Source organism: Pempheris klunzingeri, chromosome 18 (assembly GCF_042242105.1).
Source record: "Pempheris klunzingeri isolate RE-2024b chromosome 18, fPemKlu1.hap1, whole genome shotgun sequence".
In the NCBI taxonomy this organism is placed as follows: domain Eukaryota; kingdom Metazoa; phylum Chordata; class Actinopteri; order Acropomatiformes; family Pempheridae; genus Pempheris; species Pempheris klunzingeri.
The window spans coordinates 19,486,402-19,513,300 of NC_092029.1; the positions used below are offsets into that span (position 1 = coordinate 19,486,402).

The window sequence follows — 26,899 nt, forward strand, 5'->3', positions numbered from 1 at the left end:
ACAGTCTTTGAATTGAGCACCTGCGTGCTTGTGTCACAGCTTTACGTTTTCAAACGTGCGACATGTGACTTTGACGCCGTGTGGCGGCCCTAGAGTCCAAAGGGTTAAAGATGGAAATCTCTCTGTTTAATTGGGCTTCAAAGGGGCACAGCTGCTGCACTTCCTTAAAGTTAGGCTACTCAAACAGATGGTCAAAATGAAGCCAGCAGAAGCCGAGCCGTCCTGACTTTTAGTCCTTAAGGTGTGCAAAGAGAATACTCCCCTCGTGCGTGTGGGCTATTTTGAAATGAGACTGCTCCAAATGTAGCCCCTGTGCAGGGAGCAGCGGTGACTGTAACTTGATAGACTGCATGACTCTGACTTTGAAAGGACACGTGAAGTTACACTGTGCGTACAGAAGTTAAAGATTCTAGAACAACATACATTCTGATAGACTGAACAAGATGTGCGGGCGAGCAGCACACCGTGACAGAGAGCTGCTGCTGGAGCTGAAACAGAGAGCTGGCTGCTGTATAGATGAAGCCAGAGCAAAGCTCCACAGTCTCAGTAAGGACATATGGAGCTGTCCCGAGCTGGCCTATGAGGAAACCAAGTCTCATGACCGACTGGTAGCGTTTTTCCGTCAGGAGGAAGGCTGGAAGGTCGACGCTCACTTCAAACTTCAGACTGCATTTCGAGCCACTTGGGAAGGTGGAGGCAGCGAGCGGTTCGACGTGGTCAACGTGGGGTTCCTCTGCGAGTACGACGCCCTGCCTGGTATGGGACACGCATGTGGACACAACCTGATCGCTGAGGTTGGAGCTGCTGCGGCTCTGGGGCTCAAGGCGGTGCTGGGGGGCACCAAGGAGCTCCCTGTCCGGGTGCAGGTGGGTCACAGTGTGGTAGAGAAGTGCCAGAGAAGTTCATACCGAGTTTGGTTTCTTTGGACAAGATCAATTTAATATCGACAAGTGTTTTCTGACGCGGTCGTGTAAGATAAAAAGACAAAGTCTGACCACTGGGAACTGTAAACATCAAAGCATCATGGGTAATTAGTGTAGTCCATTTTTAAAAGTGGGCTATAGTCACTGATTAAAGTGACAACTTTCAGCTTGGATTTGAGGCTGTTTACTTCAACACAATTGTAGATTTTTTCATACAAAGTCCCCCAAATGTAAGGAATCAAAAGTAGCTGAGAGGGAGAGACACCACCCTCAGTGTGTGCCCTCACATCCTCTCCTCCAGTCAGTGGCCGTCTGGAGTCAGATCGACACGCATCACTTAATTTGTTCCATGATGAGGTTTTAGGTGTTTTCCTGGTTTCCTGGCTTGACCTGCCAGTTCAGAACATCCCACCAGCCATAAAAACTTCTGCCTTGTCTGCAGAACTTCTACAAATCTACCCAATATCAGTATTTACATTCTCAATACATACAATACCAAACAGTGTCACTGGCCAAATAGCTCCAGACCACACTGTATAGAAAGTATGCTCTCCACAAGTGATGCAGCCAAAAGCTGTTTCTTCATATGTTCCATATTGATGATGAAATGTTTAGTAGGTCACTATTTTAAAAATACCTTTGTGTCATATTTGCTGGAACTGTCACTATATCCTGACACCAGGACATGAGACAGGTAATATGTGAAAGAAACCCTATCAAGAAATTCTTTTCCTCGTGGAGGTAGAAAGTTTCTGATTATTTTGATGGACCTACCTCCACAGGTGACGGTGCTGGGGACCCCGGCTGAGGAGGATGGCGGAGGTAAAATTGACATGATAAGGGAAGGAGCCTTCGAGGGTCTGGATGTGGTGTTTATGGCCCACCCATCAAAGGAGGACGCCACGTACCTGCCCTGCGTGGCCGAGCACGAGTACGTGTGTTACATTACAAATGTCTTGTGTATATGTTATGTGATAGAATTCATTGTGCTTCATGTAGCTGCTTAGTTTTACCTAATGTCATTAGTGTGGGGGCCAGGTCCCAGAAACATTAAATGGGAAATATCCTGAATGTAACAATCTAATTTCCAAGAGTACAAAACTGATTATCGGATCATTTATGGTGTTGCATGAATGAAGCACTGTGCACAGTGCTGGACCTTTTGACCTGCATGGTCTAGTAGTCCTCTGTTCCCTGTGGACTTTTCTTGTGAACAGACAAAAGTTATGTTTGCATTCAGTGAACTTAACAACAAATCTCTGACAAATGTGATGAATGCATTTCCTTCCATGTATACTAGCTAGCTGTCTTCTTCCCTGTCTTTACTTGTTCATTGCAGGATAGCTGGGCATGTTGCTGCCTCTTGTTTATCCATGGGATAGTGTCAAACCACTGGCGGGATGTGTTTTAGTGTGCATCCGTATGCATGAGACACACAGAACAGGGAATCAGCTGTGTGGTTTGTCCTGTGTTTTCCAGTGTAACTATAAAGTACCACGGGAAGGCGTCCCATGCCTCGGCCTACCCCTGGGAGGGAATCAACGCGCTGGACGCGGCGGTGCTGTGCTACAACAACCTGTCTGTGCTCAGACAGCAGATGAAGCCAGACTGGAGGGTTCATGGTGAACATTTGAGACACCTCTGTACTAATGTGTTGCTCTGAGGAGTTTAGTGAGCTCTGATTACACCGTGCTGTGACGTGCAGGTATCATAAAGCACGGCGGAGTGAAACCAAACATCATTCCTGCCTTCACTGAGCTGGAGTACTATCTGAGAACCCCCTCACGTGCTGAGCTTCCCATCCTAAAGGCAAAAGCTGAGAAGTGTTTCAGCTCAGCTGCTGTGGCGACTGGCTGTGAGGTAAAAACTCTTTTATTCTTAAATTGCACTTTTTCCTACTTTGTACAGCAATTACGGCCCAATAACTTATCTCGGGATAAACTGAGTTCTATTTTGTCTCACTACAACGTCTAGTAGGAAGTGAAAAGTGCATTGCTGTCTGTTTTTGCAGTTGGTAATATACATTTCTCTATACTGAGTTCACTTTTTCAAAAGTCTTACACAGTTTTCTTTACCCACATGCATGCACAACCGTTAGCAACACTGACAACAACTGTGGCATTCTTTATAGATGTATAGATATAGATTCTTTATATAACTTCAGTTAAACCAGGTCTGCAGCAGATTTAATTGAGACCTTGGATATACTGACTGCTGGTGACATTTTCACAGGACACAGCAGTCACAGTGAGGCACATTTTAACCCCCAGCTTCTGAAGGCATAGGAAAGGGTTGAAGAGATCACGTGATTTTCGTTCCAGACACAGGCACAGGTTTAAACCCTCCTTACACTTTAAACTGCAGCTGAGCTAATGATGGAGCAACAGCGGCTTTGAAAACAAGCTTGCAGCTTTAAAGAAGTCAAATTGAAAATATCTCCCTTTCAGGTCGAAGTACAGTTTGCAAGAAATGAATATGACAACATGCTGCGCGTTGCTGCACTGGAGGAACTATACGAGAGAAATGGGAAGGCTCTGGGGATGGATTTCACTACAGATGAAGCCGTTCTCCATAATGAATCTGGTATATGTACATCCTCTGTTTCTGTTAAAGAACAGTTCTATATTGGATAATGTACATACAAGCACATTGTAATATAATGGTATAACATGTATTAAGACAACAGTGGCTGTTTGAAACCTATTTTATGAACCAAAGTAGGTAGCAGTTGCACCACCTAAACACAATTCTTCATGACGGCCTCTTATATTAGGATCTCTTCAATCTCAGTGTCAGTGGTGGGCTCCTCCCACTTCTAATCACTGATTCTGAGCGTGACGCTTCTGTTGACCCCCCCCACCCCCCCACCCCCCTCTTTCCTCTGGCTGCAGGCTCTACAGACTTCGGCAATGTGACATTTGTGGTTCCTGGCACCCATCCATACTTCTACATTGGTTCTAATGCTTTGAACCACACAGAGGAATATTCCATTGCTGCTGGTATGTGTCCTTTTAATGATGTCGTCAATGTAACTGAACATAGAAACAAGGAACACAGTTATACTTTTTCAACTCTTAACATTTGTTCATCTTATGTACTGATGATTCAAGCGTTGTTGTTTTATATTATTTGCACGTTCTTTCATACTACTTTAATATATTTGTTGAGATTGAAAGTTCATTCTTGACCACAGTGGACAAAATAGTCTCACACAATTTAGTGGCTGTTGTCATGACAACTGGCCATCTCCATTAGTTACCGGAGGATATGATACAATAGAAAGCTCCACAACAGTGACTAAATGGACCTTTTTGGTGAAATTGCTTTGTCAAATGTATTTCTGAGTATGGCTTTAAAACAGTACTAGCAGCTCATGCTAACAGACCACAGTGAGCTCCGGTTGTGAACACTGATCTGAGGTCAGTGCATCAGAGCAGCCCCAGACGTTTCCCTCCGAGGAGAAACCAGAGTGGCGTTTGCCATTAACCACTTAACTGGCCGAGCTCGCCTGTGGGGAACTGCCAAGTGGGAACGCTGGATGCTTGCCTGCTCCTCCTTCCAAGTGTTTACCATGGAGCTACGGGGGGGGGGGGGACTTCTGGGCCTGAGCCAGGGGAACCGGACCCTCTCCATCTACGCCATCGAGTTCTGCACCAAGGCACGCCAAAGTGACTGGAACGAGCCAGCACAGTGCGACGCCTTTCTGCTGAGCCTGCGAGACGTTAAGACATTAAGGAGGAGCTGGTTTCCTACCATGTCCCCTCTGGACGGGCTGATCGAACTGGATAGTACAAAGGAACCACTCAGAAAACATAAAACCTGTACACAAAGATAAGAAGACAGGCGTGATTACATCTGTATATGATAGACGATTAATGATGCAACAGCCATAAAACAATCAGACACTTATTAACTAGAAACTCTATTACTATATTAACCTTCTTGGTTGATTGATGGGTCTTTTAACACAGAAACCACTTGAAAATGATTAAAGGTTATAAATGCATTTCTGCTGGAAGGAGGAGCTTCTATTTTCAGTTATGGATTGAGAAACATTTCCTCTAATCCAGCGTCGGTACAGTAAGAATGTGAATGCACGGATTGAAGCTGAAGGAGTGTAGTAGGACTGCTGTTTGCAGCTATGTGTCAGAGTGGGGAAGTGGATAATCACACGACAGGCTGCTGGCAGAGGCTGCAGGATGTCACACTGACTGTTATAATTAATAATTGATGTTTCTAATCAAAGCAACTAGAACCCTCTTCTATACAAAGTGAATGTGCAGTCTGTTGGTCACGTTTGCTCGGCCGACAGTATATTTGTGTCTCCGCTGCAGGTGATGACCGAGCTCAGTTCTTCACCCTGAGGACAGCGAAGGCTCTGGCCATGACGGCCCTGGATGTGCTGCTGTGTCCAGAGCTGCTGCAGAGGGTGAAGCACGAGTTCACTGAAGCCAAGCTGAGGGAGGATGGGACGGCGACGGGAGAGCCTGCAGAGCAGTCTGCAAGACGGTGTTGATGCAGGCGCCACTAAGCCGCCTGCTCACTGAATGCTGACTCAGGAAGACAGGGAAGTTACTGTTAGACATGTGCTTTCACCAGCAGGCTAAACTGAAAAAAATCCATCTTTGATCCACACTTTCTATCACTGAGTTGTGTCTGTTTTTTGTTTATTTGATTTGCCCAAGCCAGTAGAAAAGGAGGAACACAGTTATGTACATTAATGCTTTATGATACGAAGTGCTCGTCCAGACTGCCCTCGACTTCTCTGATTATCTGAAGACTCTTTATTAGATGATTCTCTTGTGTGTGACACTAAACAAAATGAAGAATTATTAATGTAACTGTGACTTTAAGTATTCAGTTGGAAACATGCATTTGATAATCACTCAAGCCCTGGGGAAAAAATTGGGAGAGAATAGATATGACTAGAATTCTACAATTCTTCACAGCAGCTTAGTAACTTTGCTTTGACAGTTCACCTGTAGCATTCTGCAGTGACGTGCCATCCCGTCTGGTTTGCACTTGGTGGGACCATCATTTAAACACACGTCCAGGCTGCGTGAGGGCTGTTTGACTAAGAAGGAAGAGCGATGGAGTGCTCCATCACATGGCCTGGCCTCCACAAGCACCTGACCTGACCTGACCTGACCTGACCTGACCTGACCTGACCTGACCTGGGAACTCCTTCAAGATTGTTGGAAAACCATTCAAGGTGACGGTCTCATTAAGCTGACTCAGTGTGCAAAGCTGTCATCAAAGCAAAATGTACTACATAATTCCACGTGTGCTCCTTCATAGGTAGTTCACAACAATACCCACTAGATGGCAGTAGTACTCTGTCCATAACCAACTCAGACAACACTCCACCTTCTGCTTTCAAATGTTGCTCTTCACTTTCTGTTAGCATGTAATTATCTAATCTAATTGATTATTTATTAGTAAAACCTTTTAAATTTCTCATTTTCTTTCTGATTGTAATAAATATTTGGAATGTGCTTATGAGCACAACTCGCCTCACTATTATATCAGAATAAAGTGCCTCGGTGCCCTCATGTTGCAAGATAATGAAACTCTGAGGGTTTTTTATAAAAACACTGACACACTACAATGATACATCTCTTGAAATATGTTTCCCTCATTTCATACCATTTTCTTTGATTGACATGGCATGTCCCAGAAGCTCTGTAAGTGTTATTCCGATCAGTTTATGAATTGCCTACTGATGTTTTAATATTTGTCCTCTCATTTATATAATTCCAGATAACCTTTGGCTACTATTTAGATTGTCTTGACAAGTGCTCTTCCCGTATCTTTTTAACCCTTTCATGCATGAATTATGATAACCTCAGTCAGGATTTTGTGTTTTTATTCATCTTTATTCATGAAAAACAAGATTTGAACTTTATTTTTTTTCAACCCATATTTTATAAAGATATATTTACATGTCCAGTAGTTGAAATATAGCTAGTGATGCATGATGTACACTTCAGTGGACATGTGGTTAATCATAATTTCCTCCCAATATAAAATCAATACTTGGAAAATGTAGCAATTGCATGACTCCTTAGATGTTACTTGATGTCACCATATTTTTCTAACCTGCAAGGGTTTCTTTTTGTAGAAGGTTTGGTTTCACTCTTTTTTTCCACTTCCAATGGCTTCCCACTGGGTAGCAGTGTATGAGATGATGCAGTAGCTTCCACTGTAGTGGCTGATGTGCAACTATGCCATCAAAACTCACGCATATACAAGAAAACAGCTTTTGAATAGCTGTACACTGTAGTGACCTCTATGCATGAAAGGGTTAAAATGATACCGTCAGGAGAGCATTATTTAATCAGGGCACACATGGTTCAAGACCACTGGACTGCTGCACACAGCTACGATTTGTCAGTGATTCAATTAGTGAAGAATTCATGACTCAAGTGAAACTAAATGACAAAGAGTGATGGAGTGTAACTACATGCATGAACTCAAGTACTTGTTGAGAGTTACTTGTACTTTACCTGAGTATGTCCTTTTTATGTGACTCTGTAATCTATATTCTCCACTACATTTATGAGCCAGCTTTAGTTACATAGTTGATACAAAGCCGTTGTTCCACATTGAACTACTCAAAGTTTATAGAAGTGCAGCCATTTATCAAAGGCTGCTCACATGTTAATGCATCAGAAGTAATACGATTTAAAGGTCCCATATTATGCTCTTTCACAAGTTCATGCTTGTATCAAGAGATCCTCCTGGAATAGGATTACGTGGTTTCATGTTCAAAAGAGCCTTTTTTTTTTGGTCATACCAGACATTGCTGCTGCAGCTACTTTCAGCCTCTTTCTGCATGCTCCATTTTCAAAGAATAGAACAATCTGCTGAAGGACTGGAGGAGGTCACGTGTTCAACAGATCCCCATATGACATCATAAGGGGAGCAAAATCTAAAAAGCGTGTTCTCACACATTTTCAGGAGATAAGTTGAGAGCCCAGTCTTTTCTCTGGTTTAGTTCAGCAGTCGGTAGGCACACCGGCGACACATATTTAGATTGAAAAGTGTATTTTGAATAATATGGGACCTTTAACTTCTCATAAAGGATGAACATTGTTTCCTTTGATTCGTACACTCACTACTCTGTCTTTATCCGTTGTTTCTCTTAATGCCAGAGATTTAAGAGAAAATACTAAGCATAAAGCTTTGTTCTTATTTTAAAACAGCAGAAATCTGGTTCCTGTAAAGGTCACATTCAGTGGTAAATGACAGCTCTTTTTGGAAAGCTTAGTGGGGAAATGACATTTGCATGGTTCAGAAAGATGAGTATGGCTATCTGCTATCTGAAAGAATAACTTCCATGGAGATTTTTAAATTGGAGGTGACAGCATTTCTAAGAGAGTCTGGGTCCTTTCTGTCTAAATCTAGAAAGAGTGATGATTATTACTAGAATAGCTGTGCTCACACAAATTATGCCTGGACATTTGTCAGAAGATGACAGACAGGATTTAGTTTTACAGCAAACTGAATTAGATGAGCAATACAGAATGAAAGGGTCACAGTTCAGAAGACCCATACACAGAATCACCAGACAGAGGCTGGATTAAGGCGACACAATGGCTTTACAGAAGGGTAAAGGCTGAAGGGGGGGGGGCTGATTGGCAGGCAGACAATACAGGGGGGAGAGAATAGTGAACTGGCGGGAAAAAGCCGGTAGGTGCTGTCTGGCAGATGGTGTGTGCAGGAGGGTGGGGTTTAGGAACAGGAAGCTCCAGCAGGTTCCATGACAGAAAGTGCTAGTCCAGATTCCTGCCAAAAGTTGAAAGCTACGGACGTCGCCGTCTTGGAACCAGAAGTGATGTTTGCTCCTCTGATTGGTTAGTCACAACGTAACTAAACGAGCATCATGTTGTATGTTACCTACATATGATGTTCCATGCAAAGCATTTGAAGTTGGTCCTGAATCTTATCACGCAGGGACAGATCCCAGAACAGTGTGTTCAATTATCTGCAAATAAAATCAAATGTAAAATACATAGAGGTTCAGATAATAAAGTTTAGTTAAAGAAACAACAAATTGCAAATTGCTGGTCCACTGTATGATGAGGGCACTGTGATCAATCAACATTAAGCGTTAATACCACTGATCATTATCTCCAAAGGTTACAGTGCTGGGGACCCCGACTGAGGAGGACGGAGGAGGTGAAATAGACTTGTTAAGGGAGGGAGCCTTTTGGTGCTCATGGCCCACCTACCTGCAGAATGACCATCCATATCTCCCACATGTGGCTGAACACGAGTAAGTTTTAAAGGAACAGTTCAATATTTTCGAAATCCCGTCTGGCAATTATGACACCTCAGAGTTATAAGATAAGGTCTCCAATCTTCATTAGTTAAAGCAGACATTATTTCCCAGACGTTTGCCAAAATGCAAAAATGTCCTCTGCTGAAATGTCTTATTATTTATAGTTTATATTATTATTCTACACAAAAAATCATGTCACCAACCTCACTGTGTGAGATCTCATAGTCCACTGAACAGTTGAGGTTTTTGCCGTGTCAGACTTTGATGTAGCAATGTCCCTTTGTTCCCAGCTCTCCACAGTTAGCTTAAAGAATGTGAACATAACCGATAGGAAAGACGACCAAAAGTCCATTGAGAAACGCATCTATATTCTAATGTAGCCTCAGAGAAAGCAATCAGCAGATAGCAGGCGTTGAATCATTCATAAGCTACAGTTACAAAGTATTTAACAGACTGTTTATGTCACGGTCACATCAGAGGACAAGAGGCATGAATTTGAAATTTGTTTACAGGGAAATGTCAGATTTTACTAAGCTTGCAGTTTTCGTCTGCCGCTTTGACAGATGTTACCGGAGACTTAAATAATTTACAAGATAAAAGCAACTGAAGGATGAATTTCAAAATCTAGCTCTTAAAACTTTTGGATGGCGCCTCCCTTAATTAATCTGTTGATCAAACAGACTTCCAACATGTCACAGGCTCTGCGCCCCAGTGGCAGTATCTCCCACTTCTCAACGTAAGGCAATGGTGTTCAGCCAAAAACCACTCAAAGAACAACTGCAACAAGAAAAACTATTTTATTTAAGAATGTTGTACACTGACTTTCCACAGAGTCCATACAGTACATGGCCTAATTTGCCACTATATTGTATGTAAATGAGAAGAGTTACACGAGATGGAGATGTAAAAGTACAAAAAGCCTCAATTCCATCTGAGGTTCACGCCGGTGTCTGTGGCTGCTGCCACGTGTAACTTCAAACATATCTACAAAGAGGTCAAATGATCAAACGGTGACATTAAACCTTAAAACGTGAAGATTTGACTCAAAAGCAAAACAAAAAAAAATGCGCAAACATCTGCTGTTTAAATGGAAAATGACCACGGACTCTGTGTTTGTTAAGAACGACCAAACTTCAAGACAGTAACCAACACAATGACCGAGCCACACACACACACACACACACACAACTTTTGGTATATCGAAAGCAGAATGCAGATGTTTCTGCCTCATGTCAAATCAACTATTCGTGAAGTGATAAATCATCTACAAAAAGTGTTTTCCAATTACACAGCAGGATCAGCAGGATGTCTCTGTGAAATCATATATTTTGAAATGTTTCATGCTTTCAAATTGGGCCATAGGTTTCAGTTCACCTTATCTGTTTACTATATGAGTGTTCTGCACACACCACAGAATATACATCGCATAGCTGATCTCCACAGAGCGAATGAAGCACCCATCTAGAGCCACACCGCAGGTCCTCACTGGTCTCTTTCACCCTCAGCTTCACTGTAGTTCGGTTGAGCTGGTTCAGACCATTGACTGTATGTATCTTTATATACACTCTCTATATAAAGTGATACATTATGGCCTTTTGGATTTGGTCCATACTACGTCTTACAAACTCATATGGACTGACGGCTGACTGACGGCAGCTGTGGTAATGTCTGCATCATCACTGCTGCGTGGACCCATGTAGAAAAACCATAACAAAGCTGGTGCGTTGTGCTTCACTGTACTGAATATGTCAAAGTATCTTCACTGGCAAAATCCATGGAGTAGTACACATGTTTTCACTGATACATCAGTCTCTGTCTGACGCTGTGATGTATCAGTGGAAATGCTTGCACTCAATAGTTTGGCCGTGGCTACCAGATGATCTCGTATAATTATATAAATTGCACATATATCAACTAAACCAAAAAAGTCAAATGGATCTGCAGCCAGGAAAAAGTTACCGCTTAGTATTTATTTAACTCTTGATGAAAGAGTTTATCAAGCTCTGAGCCAGTTAAGAAAAAAACCCCAATAAACGATTGGCAGACAACAGCCTGGTAAATCCAACATTTCCAGGCAAAGCTGCTCCTTGGCAAACATTCAATATCCTTTGAGTACATATGATGGTACACGGTCCCTCCAGTGATGAAGCCACATTGGATATTTGCTGTGTTTTTTCATTGGCTGACTAAAGATTCACCTTTATTTAATCCTGTTAGACTTTCCTCAGGCCTCCTTCTGTCCAGTTGAAGACCCAAAGTCCAAGGTGAAGTGGAATGTGTTGAGTGTGCATCTAGCTCATGGTAGAACCTTTGTTCATGGGGGGGTCGGGTCAGCCTGGAGACGTCTGCTGCACACCAGTCCTCCAGTGCTTTACTTTCTCTCAAAGCAGAAGAGTCCCTATTCATCTGTTAACCACATTGACAAGCAGGGAGGCAGATCTTTCCCACTTCTATCTGCTGAGTCTCGTTGCCGTTAGGAGTAGATAGACCAGTAGATGATGTTGAAGAGGACGTAAGATCCAGGAAAGATGACCCGGGAGTACTTGTCTATAGCGTGTGTGTCGATCCAGACATTGCTGTAGGCGCTGGAGCCAACGTGGCCGGTGACCTGGTCGCTCTCCATTGCCAGCTGAACCAGCATCCTCTCCCGCTTCACGCCGTTCTCCTCTGGCATGCTGTAGTTCCCTGTCGTGTTGAAATCCACCTCACTGTAGCTGGCTGACATCATGCCAGGATGGGCCATACCGCAGGTACACGGCAGCTGCAAGGGGTCAAGAAGCACTTGGTGACTTTTCAGAACACTACATGTCGACAGAACCCTGTTAGCTAATGTAAATCAACCGTTCCCCCAAGAAAACTATTTGTAATTGTAAAGGCCGCTGCCCAGGTCTTTGTTCATGTTCACAGAAAAAAGAATGAGGAATAAAGAGTACATTCAGTTTTTACTGTGTGATGACCACTGCAACACAGGATTAAACATCTCAGTACTTCCCTCTGTAGTTTCAAGGAAGCTAAATTAACTGCCTGTCTTTTTGTCATTTCACATTCTGAATATTGTTCAAATGAATATATATATATATGATATTAAATTAATATCATATATATATATGCACAAATAACTAAAGGAGTTTCTGGTACTAACCCTCTCTCTGAGTTTCCTCTCCTTGCGCTCTTGCAGAGTGGACAGGTAGTTGACTGCAGCGTACTCTATCACGGACAGGAACACAAATACAAAACTGACCCAGAGGTAAATGTCCACAGCTTTGATGTACGACACCCTGGGCATGGAGGCGTTGACTCCAGTGATGATCGTGGACATGGTGAGCACTGTGGTTATACCTAAAGGCAGGAAGTGAAACCAGTTTCATGCGTGATGTTCATGTTGTTTGTCTCGGAGAAGAGAACTGTTCCCCCTGTTCGAGAGAGACAGCCTCTAACCCTAACCCTCACCAATAGTGACCAAGGCCAAATGTGATTTAGCAAATACATTACTATACAGAGCTGTAGGACTGTCCACCTCCATACATATCTTACTCATCTGCATTGCTCGATCAGGAGGAAACACCAATCACAGTCTTTGGAAATGCCAACAGCGTGTTTGCCAGCTGAAATTCAAACAACTCTTTCTATGGTATTGCTCTTCTAACAGCCCCAAAGTTCAAGATGACGTTACATGAAGAGAACTGGGGGGATTTTAAAGTAACATTTTGCATAAAGCCCAATATCACAAATTTGTTTAACACCCTATATCCTTACTTCCTTGATTTGGACATGGAAAAATCCCCCAAACTAAGATCTACGGCAGCAGTCACCTAACTAACCACTGCACCAATTAGCTAACAATGGCCAAGCACTCTCACCCAGTGGCACCCTGGCAGGGACAGCCCTGCGATCGATCCAGAAAGACACCCAGGACAGCATGACCATCAGAGTGGCGGGGAAGTAGGTCTGCAGCAGGAAAAAGAAGATATGGCGGCGCAGTGTGAAGTTGATGTAGAGACGGTTGTACCAGCCTGGAGAGGAAATGAAGTTAGATGTTGCATGGACCTGAGATACTGCACGCCTGAATAATGAGACAGCTCCACTTTCCGTCAGTACCTGTGCTACTGTAGAAGGCCAGCTTCGTGGCCGTGTGGAACTCCTGGATGAGGAACTGGGAGAGAGAAATTCTCTCATCTGTGTTTAATGACCTGTTGCCTTCCTTCCAGTACAGCATTAGGTCATCATCTGTATACGCATCTGGAGAGACAAAGAGCAGAACTAAGCATCTGGTGGTGCAAACTCTATTGTAATTGACATAAAAACATCTGCACAAAATCCCCTCCGCAAACTTTAATTTAACAACACATCCTTAACCTACCATCCTCTTATAGTAATGAAAAACAGGAGGGAGAAATATCTTACTTCTTCTACTACAACAAGACTTTTCTATGGAGGTCACAGGACTTATCAGAATGTAGTTGGATGAAACTGTGTAACTGCAGAAGAGAGGAAAAGCCACATCAAGCTTAATCACATCAGTCACTTACAGCTCTCTATCTCCAAAGAGCACGTCTGTGTATCAAGAGGAAAGCGACTCAGGTCCATGCTACACATGGCTGTGACTGTCACCCTGCAATGACAAAACAACCGACTGCAGTTTTGCGATGGCAAAATATTACTTGTGTTTCTTTTTTTTTTTTTACGGTTCTTCATCATCATCAGCTGACAAACATTCAAAAGGGGGGAAGCACAGAGAAAAAAAAAACAGGCTAAGGTGGAATATTATGAAAAAGTGAAATGAAATACAAAATGAGTGAATGAATCGTTTAAAACATCTGGGAAAGGATGAGGAAAAAATAGTTCTTCTACATAGACAAGGACTAAATATTGGTGATCCTTGCTGGTTCCAGTTTAACGAGATGCATTTCTGTGCTATGTAGGCACTGTACTGGTGCGATGGCCAAAGAATTTTCCAAAACCTTTTTCTGCTGTCTGAGAAAATCCGGATAACTGACCCTGCACATGTTCTAAAACAATAACATCTGTGTTGGATACATCTTTCTCATCCTATGCATACATTTATAATTGTGTCCAATTCTTTTATTACAAGACAGTAAAAGAAGAAATGAACATGTTCTGACACATGATATCTCACTGATCCAGAAGATTTATATGCCATACATTCTTATGTGGGGGTCAAAGGAAGAGCAGTAACAGTAAAACGGAGCATTACAGATTAAAGAAATGTTCCCTTTTGATGATCTCCTCCATCTTTGAAAACCCCACAGAAAGTTGTTCTGCCCCTTTCAAAGAAGTAACTCAGTGATGAATATATGGGTATTTTTTTAAAATCCTGTTTTTGAATTTCAAACTCTGATCTTAAATTTTTAATCATCTGCTGCAGAGCCCTCCTTTCCCGGCTGTGCACATATTATGCCGGCTGGTGTCGTTTCCTGTCAGGACGCTTTCTATTGCTCCTCTGAAGAAGTTAACATTAACTTATCGTGACAATTTTGCTCCCATAAGTATTTCTTTCCTAAGCTTTCTGGAAATGGCAGTATTGGATGTGAGTCCTGGAGCGTAGAAAGTGAAATGGCTTATGGGGAAGGTCAGGGTTAAGCAGAGACAGTGACTCATTAGTATCACCAACCAAGATGTTAGTAGTTCTGACTTGGTGATATATACTGTAAGCAGCAGCCAATAACTTTCTTTACAGGCCCATAATGCACGTTTAACCTTCAGCAGAGCACGACCCCTCCACATTCACAGGCAAATAATGTATGGGTCAGGGGTCTCGGCGTAGATTTGGTTTCCTGCACAGAGTTGATAAATGAAAATACATAATCCAGCTCACAGGACGAGAGACGGCCAGTCTGCAGGTCTGCAAACTCTCATCCTCACTCACCAATCTGCCTTAGTCTGGAAAATCTCCAACCAGCGCCAACCCCGCACAGATTAACCCAGATCATGTGACGAGTATGCTTATGTCTACCGTTTACCATCATGCACTCTTCCCTCACACACACAGCATGCATTCACCAAGTAGTAAAGCACCACAGTCCACATGAAGATCAAGATCGGGATCTTCAGGATCAGATCGCAGACTTCAGATAGTGAGAGTTTTGTGGGAGTTTATTTTTGAGGATTAATTTGATTATTTCTATAATCATCAAGCCTCAGCTATCAATCACGTGTCTATCAGCCACCCTCAATTCTAACAGTCAGATATTTCAGATCGAATAGCGAACGTTTGGTTGTTCAGTCCACCAGGGAGGCAATTCTATGCTCAAGTGGTCACAACAGGAGGCAGATGGCCAGCTGTTAATCTCTGCCAAGCTCTGTAATGTGGATTACAAAATCAACTATCTTGGCTCGGAACCTCCCAGCACTCGCCAAAAATTACGAGGTCTTGCTCAGCAGTATTAGTGCTCGTAATTGGCAGCCTGTTATCCCTTTAAATACACATCTTGTACTGTGGCAGCTGGTGCCACTTTGACTTGATTGGACAGCCAACGGTAATTACATCCCCGAACACCCACTAACAACACACACACACACAAATGATGACATGTACTGTATGGATCCAGTTCTGTCACGTCACTGTAACCCCCCACCTCCGTGAGTAACCTGTTTGGATGTGTTACTTTTCCAGATTAAAAACGCATTGTATATAAAATGCATATTGTGAAACTGAGGTGATACATTTGAATTTGTTTTCACTTTCAGGACAATTTTCAGGACTTTCTTTTTGGTGAGTAACACTTGATAATACTGTACACACAAATGTAGTTGCCACCGAGGGAGACACCGTTGCCACAGCAGAGACATTTTGACGCGCATAGGTGTTATTAATGGCATCAACGCCGACTCATTTCCCCTTAAGTGCCTCCACAGCCATGACAGTGGGCCAGCGGGCACAATACCAGGACTCTGAGACAAGTGGAATTCTAATTCTCCAGCCACTCTCTCCTGCCTGGAGTAACCCCGTCCCATTCTCCTCATTAGTGCCTCAGGATATTTACTGGCTCTTGTTCTCTGCCAGATTGTCTCATTTGCACCTGTCTACTTCAGTTCCAGCTTTTTTTTTTGGGCTTTGCTGCCCAATCTTCTGTCTCACTCAGGGATTAATGATTGCCCCTTGTGGATAACCTTGCCTTGTTTGCTTGTCTACCTCCCTTTTGACTTCAGCAAACTCAAAAGTTTTTGTCTTCTGTTTGCACGGTGGCATATCAAAGAGACTTCAGACTGGATTTATTTCTCTAGGGGAGGTTAGGTGATTTTAATTTTACCTGCGCTGGTCAGTGATTTTAACCCCATTTGATGTGCAAATGTTTGTGACAGAAATAATTAGTTGGAGTTAACTGAACATGCAGGTCCTTCTATGACTTAAGGCCAGTTCAGGGATACACTTTGCATAATCTGGGTACTGCACTGAAGGATAATAATTAAAGGGGAAGCATGTATTCTTTGCTACACTAGCCGACAGCCCATTATCCCGAAATCCCAATCGATTGAAAAGTCACATTGGATCAAAAGCCCATTTATGTGACAGCCCCGTCACCTTGGGCTTTAACCTTGTAGACTGTTTCTTTCTAACCTAACCTGCATCTCCAGAGAAACTTAACAACAAAATACAATACAGCAGAATAGCCTCACCTTGTAGCCTAAATCTAATGACTCACTTTAAACAATTGGGATGTCTTGCTTGCTCAAACTGTGAAGCGTCCCCTAAAATCACATCAATCTGCCCAGCAATTATGTGCAACCCCTCCAGCTCTAATACGGGTCGCCAGATACAGACAGTGAGCACAGGTCTTAGTATGGGTCTCTATACAGGCCCCACACCTGGCAGCCTCACTGTGATGACTGTGAAGTCTGTTGTTCACCACGTAACAGTACTAACAGTTGTATGTCACTCTTGGGTTGAAGGCACATAAATGTTTTTCCCAAAATGTTGAACAATTCATTCAAGCCATTTCAAGTTGTTTCTCAGATGCTGAGGGTTGGGCCCCGCTGATAGAGGGGAAATTACCTGAGGCTGTAGAGGACTTTGCCATCTGGGTAAACCCGCAGCATGACGTTGTCAGTGGTGGTGTCGTGGGTGAAGGACTTCTTAGAGTGGACAAAAAACATGTCAGGCACCCAGATTTTCTTCACCAGACGGCCATCGAAGGTCATGCTCTGGTTGTTGTTGCTTTTGAAGGACAGACGCTCATCTTTCCAGTAGTGTCTCAGATACAGGGTCATGGTGAAATCCTTTAACAAGGAAATACATGTCTGTTAGAGCACTACCTCAACTAACAGCATGAATGAATCGTCTTCCTGTGATTCACACATACCATATCGACCTCTGAAATAGCATCCAAACTTTCAACCTGAACATCCACTCCAACGGGTACTGCAGGCCCTGGAAAAGCATACAGCAGTTTACGAGGATGCATGAACCTGTATAGTTTTGACACGAGTGTTTTAAAATACAACAGCGGACAGTAGGAGTGCAGATGTAGCCCAGGTGCCTCATTCGGAACTGCCTGGATTATCTGTGTTTATTTGGAGGTTGTGACTCCTTTTTATGCCAATCCGTTTGCTTCAAACAATGACTTCTGCTCTCTTTCATCCAAATCCCCATAAAAGCAGGGTACAGATTTCCCTACAAATGGCACGGAGCCAGCGGAATGAGTACTCTAATCCTAACCGACATCACAGTGCAAGATGTTTTTTTCTCATCTTTTCACTTTTTTTTTAAACAGATTCTCTATATTCTCAAAAGGGGAAAAACGAAAAAAAAAAAATCACAAAAAAAATCACACAGCCTTCTTTGAATTCTCCTGATACACAGATCTGAGGCTATACTTAGTGTGAGCCATCTTGCTGCTCCAAGTACCAAGGTCTTACCTTTGTCATGACTACGTTTATGGAATATATATTTCAAAGGAGTAAGCACACTGAAGCTTAATATCCAGCGTGTGTTGACATCTAGTGGTTGCTGCAGTAACACTTCACAGTGCACCTCAGTGCATTATGTTCTATTATATTATATTATATTATATATATATTATATATAGTCTGTCAAAAGGACACACCTTCTCATTCAATGGTTTTTCTTTGTTTGTCTTATTTTCTACATTGTAGATTAATATTGCAGACATCAAAACTAAGAAGGAACACATATGGAATTATGCAGTAATGTAGAAACATGTAAAGACCATCCGCTCACCGTTTCTGCATCTCACAAACACATGGCGGGTGGAAACAAAAGTCTCAGACCAAAGTACAGATTTCCACTGGTCTAATGTCCATTGTAATGCCACAGTTGTGGCTTCTTTGCAGCAGTTTGACCACGAAGGCCTGATGCACGCAGTTTACGCTTAACAGCTGATGTTGAGACGTGTCTAATACTTGAACTCTGTGAAGCATTTATGTGGACTCGGATCTGAGGTGCTGTTAATTTGCAGTTTCTGAAGCTGGTAACTCTAATGAACTGATCCTCTGCAGCTGCAGAGGTAACTCTTGTTTTCTGGAGGTGGTCCTCATAAGAGCCAGTTTCATCAGAGCGTTTGATGGTTTTTTGTGACTGCACTTGATTGTCTGACCTTCATGTCTTAAAGTAATGATGGACTGAAATTTCTTTTTACTTGAGTACAGTCCAGTATTCAAATAGGGCTGTTCACGGGATAGAACTATGTACCAACCCTACCTCTGCACGATACAACTGACGGTCTCAAACACATTAAGAAAGCAAAAATTCCACAAATGAACTCTTTTGTTAACTGACAAGGCACACGTGTTAATTGAAAACCAGTTTCCAGATGATGACCTCATTAAGCTGATGTGTTCCTTCATAGTTTTAATGGCGTCAATATTAAACCAGAGAAAATAATTTTAAAAAAGTAGAAAGAAAACCATCGAATGTGAATGTATATATTCTTTTCAGGAACTCGATGTGAGGTTTAATACTTATGGAGGAAATGCAAGTGTGAGATTCTGAAAAGTGCACAGACTGTGAGAGCTGCTAATGTGGCAGATTAAGACGGGAGTTATTGAGACATAAAGCTACAGACTGTGGCCGCTTGGTAATTAATCACTGGCCCACAGCAGCATGGTTCAGAGATAATCCTACTCTGTTATGTCATCTCTACAAGCCAGTGACTGTCACTTCTACATTCGGACGAGCGTATAGACGGGGTGGCTCGGGCTGGGGTTTTACTGTGAGGTCTAAAAGGTCTAAGGTAACAAAAGGTCGGTCACTAATGACTGTCTGGTCACTGAATTAAGACTGAAGCATCTTTCAGCAGAGACCACAGTCTGTTGGCTGCCTTTCTGACAAGCAGGTTCATTTAGATGATGAAGATGGACTGCCTTACCTCCAAATCCTGGTCGCATTGTAAAGTCATGGTCGTCTATCCTCAGCAGCTGCTCCGATGTGGTGCCCCAGGCTTTAGTTATATCTGGATTCCTCTTGAATATGGGGCTTTTGGGAAACAACATACTGAGTGTTTATCTATGTACTACTACATGTGAAGTTTATGGTCTCCAGGAAAAATGAACAATTTCACGTTAACGTTACATTCAGTCATGTCAATCCCTCAGTGCAATTACTGAATGAAACCTTTTATGCTTTTATGCCGTCTAGCTGATCCGGTCGTTCCAACAGTTTTCACATCGTGAATAGTATGTCCTCACTCCGCATTATGGCTGCTGAATCTAAATTTGATCCCCTTTGATGTTGAAAACATATCAACTGAGAGCCACAGGGTTTTAAGGTCTCCTAAAACATCTGCTAATCACCTTTCAGCTGCTTTTTTTCCCCCAATCTTTCCAATTTGGTTCAGTTTTCGTTAGCCTGTTGGCTCACTGTTGTGTTTTTGGCTGAGTGGATGTAGGCTAATAGAAGAATTCTTCCGCAGCACTGTTGCAACGTGTGGTTACGTGTTTCCTCAGCTAAGGCCGGTTTGGCCTCTGTCCTCATCCGATGGGATGCCTTACTACAGTTAAGATCACATTGGTCCCCATTTTGCATGCTTTCACGCACTGAACTGCTGCCACATGATTGGCTGATTGGATGTCTCCATTAATGCGCAGGCGTACACCTGGCCGGATACATCAGTAAGGCGAGTGGGGGCAAATGTTTGCAGATTGGCCCCCTGTTGACCCCCCAACTTCCAGCCCTGTCTGCATTCCTTATGCCATCTTCAAGCTACCACAGAGCGGATTATACTTGGCCCCATCCCCACTGTGGTATGTATGAGTAATTAAGATATATAGATAAATAATTAAGGTCTTCAAAGTAGATGGTGACACACTCTGCTGATGAATCTGACATATCACACAGACACACAGACGGGATTCTAACCCTACCCTAATAACTCTAATGACAGTAATGCAGATTCAGTAAATTGCTATTACTGCTACATTTACTAATGCTTCTCCTGAGCCTTGTGCTATTTAGCAGTTATTCAAGGGTTATCCCTCCCGCTAGCCCCACTAGTGTGATTTTGACCACTGTAGCTGGTTGTCATCGTTTTGACTTTATGCAGCACGGGCATATAATCTTATGAATTTCCTAATTCTGAAGGATAAGAATGGATTATATTGGGCTTAGTAAAATACACAAAAGCAGCCCATCCTCCTCACTAGATACTGCAAACAATAGCGTGATTAAAATGTTGACCATGTGCCTCTAAGTCCGGTCACGCCGCTTTAATCTCTCCCACTATAAGATTCTCCTGTGTATCCTCTGTCACCGCTCTCAGTGGACCGAACACACACAAAGCATACCTGCCAATCTTGCGACCAGATCCTTCCATTTCTCTTTTTGATCTGGAAGAGGGAAAAAAAAAAAAACGTGATGTGATTTTATGCAATGTTAGACAGCACTGACTATAAATGGGTTCATCTTGAAAGTAAGAAACAGAAAAGAAAAGATTTTGGAAGTCTGCGACGTGATGGCATCTCTCTTCTTCTTTAAACAGCTAAAAGCATGTATGCTCAACAAAAGAGGAAAAAAAACAAACAATCATCAAATTCACCACAAGTTTGTTCTAAACATCTGAAGCTGGAGTGGTGAGTAGATGAAGGCAGGACAGAAGTGTGTGCTTTAAATAAATCCCAGGACACAAACTAATCTGGACTCGCTTCCCAGATGCCTATGGGATAATAGATAACATCATCAGCATAAATGTTTTAATTTTCTAACCATACACTGAGAGGCTCTCCTGAAAATGACAGACTGCTGAGTTTTATCGCGTCCGTCTACTGAGCTACCTCAGGTGGTACGCTCTGGATAGCAGGGGATTGTAGCATGACTGAGAAATTCTGCACACTCATCATACTGATAATATTACGTCAACCTCCATGACATTCTTTTTACCACCATCAGACTAAGGATTAAAAGAAAATCTAAATTTAACATGTGGCATATGGCTGTAATTTACTCAGTATGATGGTCAGTGATGATGGATCCTTTCCATTGGCCACGCCATGAACTTTCTTGTTCAGTTTTGCCAACAATAATCTAACTAGCTGAACACATTTGTGCGATCAAGAGGACTGCTTGACAGCGTTCATACTTTGAAATGGACTACAGAGACCATACTAACGTAAAAAAAAAAAGAAGAAATCCCCTACATAACTGTATAATTCATCCAGTGTTAGTCAAGTGCAGGCCTGTTTTTTAGTTCTAGAAGTGCACATACATTTGTGTACACTTCATACCGCTCAAATCTTTTTCTGAAACCATGTTGCAAAAAATCCACAGTACACATTGTGGTATTTATGTAGGTCACAGCTAACCAGAACATCAGAGATTTTCTATTTTTGCATCAGTTTTTGTTGACATTTTGTGTTCATCACTGTCTTGTTTCAGCACTGCACTTTCTGCAGCACACTGTGCTTTGCAATACTGTCCTCACAAGAAAGACAACAGCATTGGTCACTTGTTCAAACACCTAAAACAATCTATCTTTACTGTCCACGTCATGTACTTTCCTGCAGTCTCACCATCAGCTGTGCCCACAATAATCTAACTGGCACGCCGTATTGAAATCTGCTGACCACATTCATTCTATCACAAAGAATGAACCCCCTTTTAATCTGATCATCACCTCATGACTTTTCCCTTTTGCGCCTCTCTCATGATGAATGTTACATTGTTATTCCCACTATTGGCAGGGTTCTGAAGCTGTATTCACGAAAGCAAATTTAAGAGGTGCCAATATTTCATTCATACAAAGTCACTGGAAACACATTTTCTTTGTGGGTGAAGCTGAAGACATTTGCATTTAAATATTAAAAATCAAACAAAAAGAATTTATCCCATCCTGACTCATAATCATGAATGTACAGGAATGATGAGAAAAAGAAAGATTAGACAAAAAAAATGACCAAAGATATGTCAAATGTAAAAGATTACTGTGAAAACTGTGAGGAAAAGCAGTTCACTCTGGTTGTCTCCATCTTATTGTGTGATATAACAAACATTAGAGTCTAGTGGCTGCTAGCAGCTTCAGAATCGTGTCTTAATTAAGTCATTTAGAGTTTTTTCTGTCTTGGAGCTGAATATGAACGTCACGTTCCGAAGAATGCAACAGTGTGTTTTTACCTCAACTCGTCAGCTTGGACGCAGTGAAACTGTCAAGTGATTAAACATGTGCTTGAGGATAGGCTATGGATGTCAAAGAGCTGATGAGCTGTCTGGTTTACTTCACAGCCTTTGAACCTAAAGCTGAGTTGACTTGAGGATACTGATTAGTTTAAGACCGGACAGCTTGTCGTGCATTAAAATGGGCAGTAGTGAAATACTAAGAAGCCAAGAAATGACTTTTTACCAACAAGTGTAAAAAAGAGATTCCCTACACAGCTGTGTCAGTTTCTTTCTAGTTGAATGAACATGCATATTGCAGACACTTCATAAGGCTAAAATCTGTTTTCTGAAATCCTGGTTCAAAACAGCTTTAGTAGTAGAAGTGGTTCAGGTGTTTCAGAACTTCCACAGCTAACCAGGAAACCAGTGGGTTTTAATTTTTGCTTGAAATCTGCTAACACGCTACTTTTTTTTTTTTATTTCAGCACTTCTCAGAAACCACTTTGCACTACTGTTAATGCAAGAAAAACAACAGTACTGGTCATTTCCTCAAACACCTACAGCCATCTCTGTGTAATTCTAGTTAGTTATAGATATAACTTTATTATAGTGCTGCAAACATCTGTGACTCTGACATGGGAACTGGTAATGTTATTTTATTTTTTTTTTACCCATGACCACAATCTTTCCCTGATCTTAACCAAATAGTTGTAGTTGACTAACGATTAAGATAAAACTCGTCACTCGTCCCCAGAGAGGAACGGTTGTTGCAGCAGCACAAGGACAGAAAGTAAAGATAAATACAGAAAGTAAAAGATAGATAATAAGAGATACATTACACTAAGATGAGAATAGAAAATAAAAAATAAAGACTATACAAGAGCAATTAACCCTTTAACCTTCATTTGGACTCACTATATCTTATTGAAAACATCTCAAACGTTCGGTAGAGGCCAATATTTCAAAAAATATGGGGTCTGTTCATTAAAAAAACATTGACTTTTGTTATTAGTGCCCCAAGGAAATAAAAAACTATAAAGAATAAATTTTTTCATTGCTTTTTTTCTTGCTGCTGCAACAGGCTGCCTACTGGTCAGCGCCTGGGAGTGCTCGATGATATCTGAGTCAGATCTGACAACACTACCTGGATCATTTTGGAAGGTAATGACAAAAAAAATCATACCTCTGAGTGTGCTGGAAGCTTATTCGGGCTTATTATTTGTCAGAGGAAATGTAGAATGTAGGTGAGCCTCCGACTAACACAAAAAGCCTTGAAATCCTTTACTGATGTTAATGACAATGTGCAGATGGGTCCCAGGCTGCGCTGAGCTCAGTGCAGTTTCATTGTTTTACTGCGAAGTATGAGCTCTCTCGCCATCTCTACATTCCCTGGTCCACATGTCTGCTTGGATTTCTCCAGCCCTCTGCAAAGCTGATTCAAAGCTATGGATTCATGAGTTCCATGTGTGCCAGCTGCTGTCGTTGCCAAACATTTAAAACACGGCACTCCATGTACACCCGAGGATTTTCCACGGGAGAGCAATAGGTCACTATATAGAACAGCGAGGTACTAAGCCTCTCATTTTCAAAACCGTATCTTCTGACAGATGCACGGCACAATGACAATATAACGTGTTTTTATATTTGTGCTTTACTAAAGAACAGATTTAATTGCTGGCGGGGACTTCCGCCCAGCCAACCTTTCCCAAAGCCACAACAATAGCAATAATTCAGAAAGCACATTAACACGCTTAGATTACAGGTTACATAATCAGAGTAAGTGATTTTTCTAAACAGAAACATGTCACCTTTTGCTGCTGTCAGCTAAAAACAGTGCTTTGATTACCAGGCATGCTCTGTCCTGAGTCTGCACCACCTCAGCTGACAGCAACGTACAGTAAACAAGTCAAGTCCGCTCTGTCCCTGAAGTGGGCCAAAGTCCGGATATACTGGTGCCATTTGGTTGTATGTTGGAGACATAAAGACGAGACAACAGCAGCGTCCTGGAAATCACAATTGTTCCTATTTACTCGTGTTAAAAACGATTTCATGGTAGATCTGAGTTGAAAAATGTGGGAAGCCGAATAGATGTAAACCTTGCTCCTATCAAGAGGAAGATAAGCATCTTTTCTTTTGCAAGATTACCAACCAATATCATTTCAGCTGCCTTGGGGCCCTGTACGCTCAGGGGCCTCAAAGGCTCCAGGTTCGCTCTCTGGGTCCAGTGATATTGATTTATTCATTAATATAAACCTACAATGTTGTAATCTTGATGCTATGTCTTGTAGAGAGGTCTTGTGTCTAGGTGCAGTGCGTTTAATACCGAATGACATTTATGCATACGTCCAATAATATTCTTATATGACAATATTAGTCAATATTACTCAAATAATTGTACAAAAGTCCACTTGTAATAGTTCAATTGGCTTAACGTAGAAACAAACTATGTCCATTAATGTGCAGAGCTGAACAGGGGCCCCGGGGCCTGCAGGCAGGTCGTGATGCAATCCCCAAATAAGAACATTACGTCATCACGACAGAAGCCCGGCAGAAAAGCGGCAAATCTGTTTGATTCATCACAAACAAATGCAACAGTGTCACATGCACGCTCCACAACTGGGCTCCACGACGAGGCAAAAGGCAAATCTGACACCTGACAAACCTGCCAAACCGGTGACTGGGTCTCGTTTTTTTTGGTCAAGGTTCGTTACAGCTTTCAACCGCATCTCAAGGCCTTCAGTCAGCCCTCGTGGTCCTTCATCAGGAAATCAGCAGATTGATGGTAGTGTTGGATTATTCTCTTAAACTGTTATTTCTGAGGTCTGATGCTTGATTAGCAATCAGACGACAAAGACGACATGTGAGAGATGGTGTGAGTACAGGCACGTGAGGCTCACACAACAGCAACAGACTTCAAATAGAATCTTGGATTGTGCGACTCATTAAACAGTACAAAGAATATTGGATGAATAAATCTGAAGTAGGACTTGTATGAGGCTAAAATTTCAATTCCACAGCAACTGAGCAAACTCAGTCTGCTGATGAGGACCGTGTGATATGGTTGAAAGCTCCTGAATGACCCTGTAAGTGGACCTTGAGTTGGAATTGTTTTTTCAAGGTCAAGAATGAATTGCCGGCTGTCAAGAGTTTATGCCGATATTGAAAACATCCTTGAATGAAGATGTACTTTCTTGGAGCTGCTGGATTGATCTGACTCGTTCAAGAACCCTCATACTTGTTTTATTAATATAACTCATATTTGTTTTATTAATATAAATTCTATATTTAGAATTTAAGTTTATGTTCTTTATTTGCAATGTGCACGACAATTGAGGTGAGGCAGTCATTGGCAATGAACTGTTTGTTCGCTTACACTTGTTTATTTCAGTGAACTTTGTAAAGCACTATGAGACACTCTGTTGTGGTATTGGGCTATACAAATAAACTGAATTGAATTGAATTGAATTGAATTGAATTGAATTGAATTGAATTGAATCGAATCATGTAAATATCTAATCTAAACCAAGAAGAAGAAGTTAGAATATAGGAATAAGATTAGATTAGATACTGCAAAAACATGGTGTAACAGTGCCATGCTAAAAATTAATGACTACAATTCTAAAACGATTTAATTCACAAGATTTAATAATTCAAAATGATGTTTAGGTTCATGCGTATTTACGCACGGGCACATCAGAAGTCAGCCAAGCCTCTCCTGCATCTCCACCATAATGAACTCACCTGACGTGCCTGTATGGCTGCAGTTTTTGACATGTTTGACGCGTCTGCCCGGACACACCAACCATCCAGAGCAGCAGGTTGAGCAGCACCACATCCGTGTGCATGGTGTCCAAGCGTCCGAGCCCTCTCCAAAAGTCTCAAAACTGCAGGCTTCCCCCGCAACTTTTCCTGCGCAGGGCGCGCATTCCGCACATGCTCCGCGCCGTAAACATAATGAGAATCTATACATGGATGGCACGGTATTTAATCTCACAGAGGAGGGCGAAGCAATTTCGCCTAAACCTACAAATCCTCCACGTCAGATGGATCGGATTTGCTCTCCGTGCACTCGGTGGAGCCTGAGCTGGAACGCAGAGCACGTTTTTTTTCCGCCTGGTAAGAGCGGAG

At 42.2% G+C, this 26,899-nt stretch overlaps 2 protein-coding genes across 2 annotated transcripts; one reads left to right on the forward strand and one right to left on the reverse strand.

The window, feature by feature from the left end:
• The first annotated feature begins 443 nt into the window (after positions 1 to 443).
• Positions 444 to 6,400, forward strand: LOC139218346 (xaa-Arg dipeptidase-like). Its single transcript, XM_070849907.1, has 7 exons — positions 444 to 866; positions 1,706 to 1,854; positions 2,403 to 2,545; positions 2,629 to 2,783; positions 3,371 to 3,506; positions 3,815 to 3,922; positions 5,258 to 6,400. Exons 1-7 carry the CDS (start codon positions 444 to 446, stop codon positions 5,437 to 5,439), a joined length of 1,296 nt encoding a protein of 431 aa, XP_070706008.1. The 3' UTR covers positions 5,440 to 6,400.
• Positions 6,401 to 11,680: 5,280 nt separating this feature from the next.
• Positions 11,681 to 26,616, reverse strand: LOC139217647 (gamma-aminobutyric acid receptor subunit rho-1-like). Its single transcript, XM_070849025.1, has 10 exons — positions 26,513 to 26,616; positions 20,968 to 21,009; positions 19,554 to 19,660; positions 17,529 to 17,596; positions 17,222 to 17,445; positions 13,737 to 13,819; positions 13,306 to 13,446; positions 13,068 to 13,220; positions 12,350 to 12,546; positions 11,681 to 11,968 (listed from the first exon to the last, which is right to left on the reverse strand). Exons 1-10 carry the CDS (start codon positions 26,614 to 26,616, stop codon positions 11,681 to 11,683), a joined length of 1,407 nt encoding a protein of 468 aa, XP_070705126.1.
• Positions 26,617 to 26,899: the final 283 nt, after the last annotated feature.

Coding starts and splice junctions, on each gene's coding strand:
- LOC139218346 (XM_070849907.1), top strand. CDS start 444: ATGTGCGGGCGAGCAGCACACCGTGACAGAGAGCTGCTGCTGGAGCTG. Junction 867..1,705: donor AGCTCCCTGTCCGGGTGCAG/GTGGGTCACAGT, acceptor CTACCTCCACAG/GTGACGGTGCTGGGGACCCC. Junction 2,546..2,628: donor GCCAGACTGGAGGGTTCATG/GTGAACATTTGA, acceptor TGTGACGTGCAG/GTATCATAAAGCACGGCGGA.
- LOC139217647 (XM_070849025.1), bottom strand. CDS start 26,616: ATGCACACGGATGTGGTGCTGCTCAACCTGCTGCTCTGGATGGTTGGT. Junction 19,661..20,967: donor TCTGGTCGCAAGATTGGCAG/GTATGCTTTGTG, acceptor GTTTCCCAAAAG/CCCCATATTCAAGAGGAATC. Junction 17,446..17,528: donor CTATTTCAGAGGTCGATATG/GTATGTGTGAAT, acceptor TCCTTGTTAAAG/GATTTCACCATGACCCTGTA.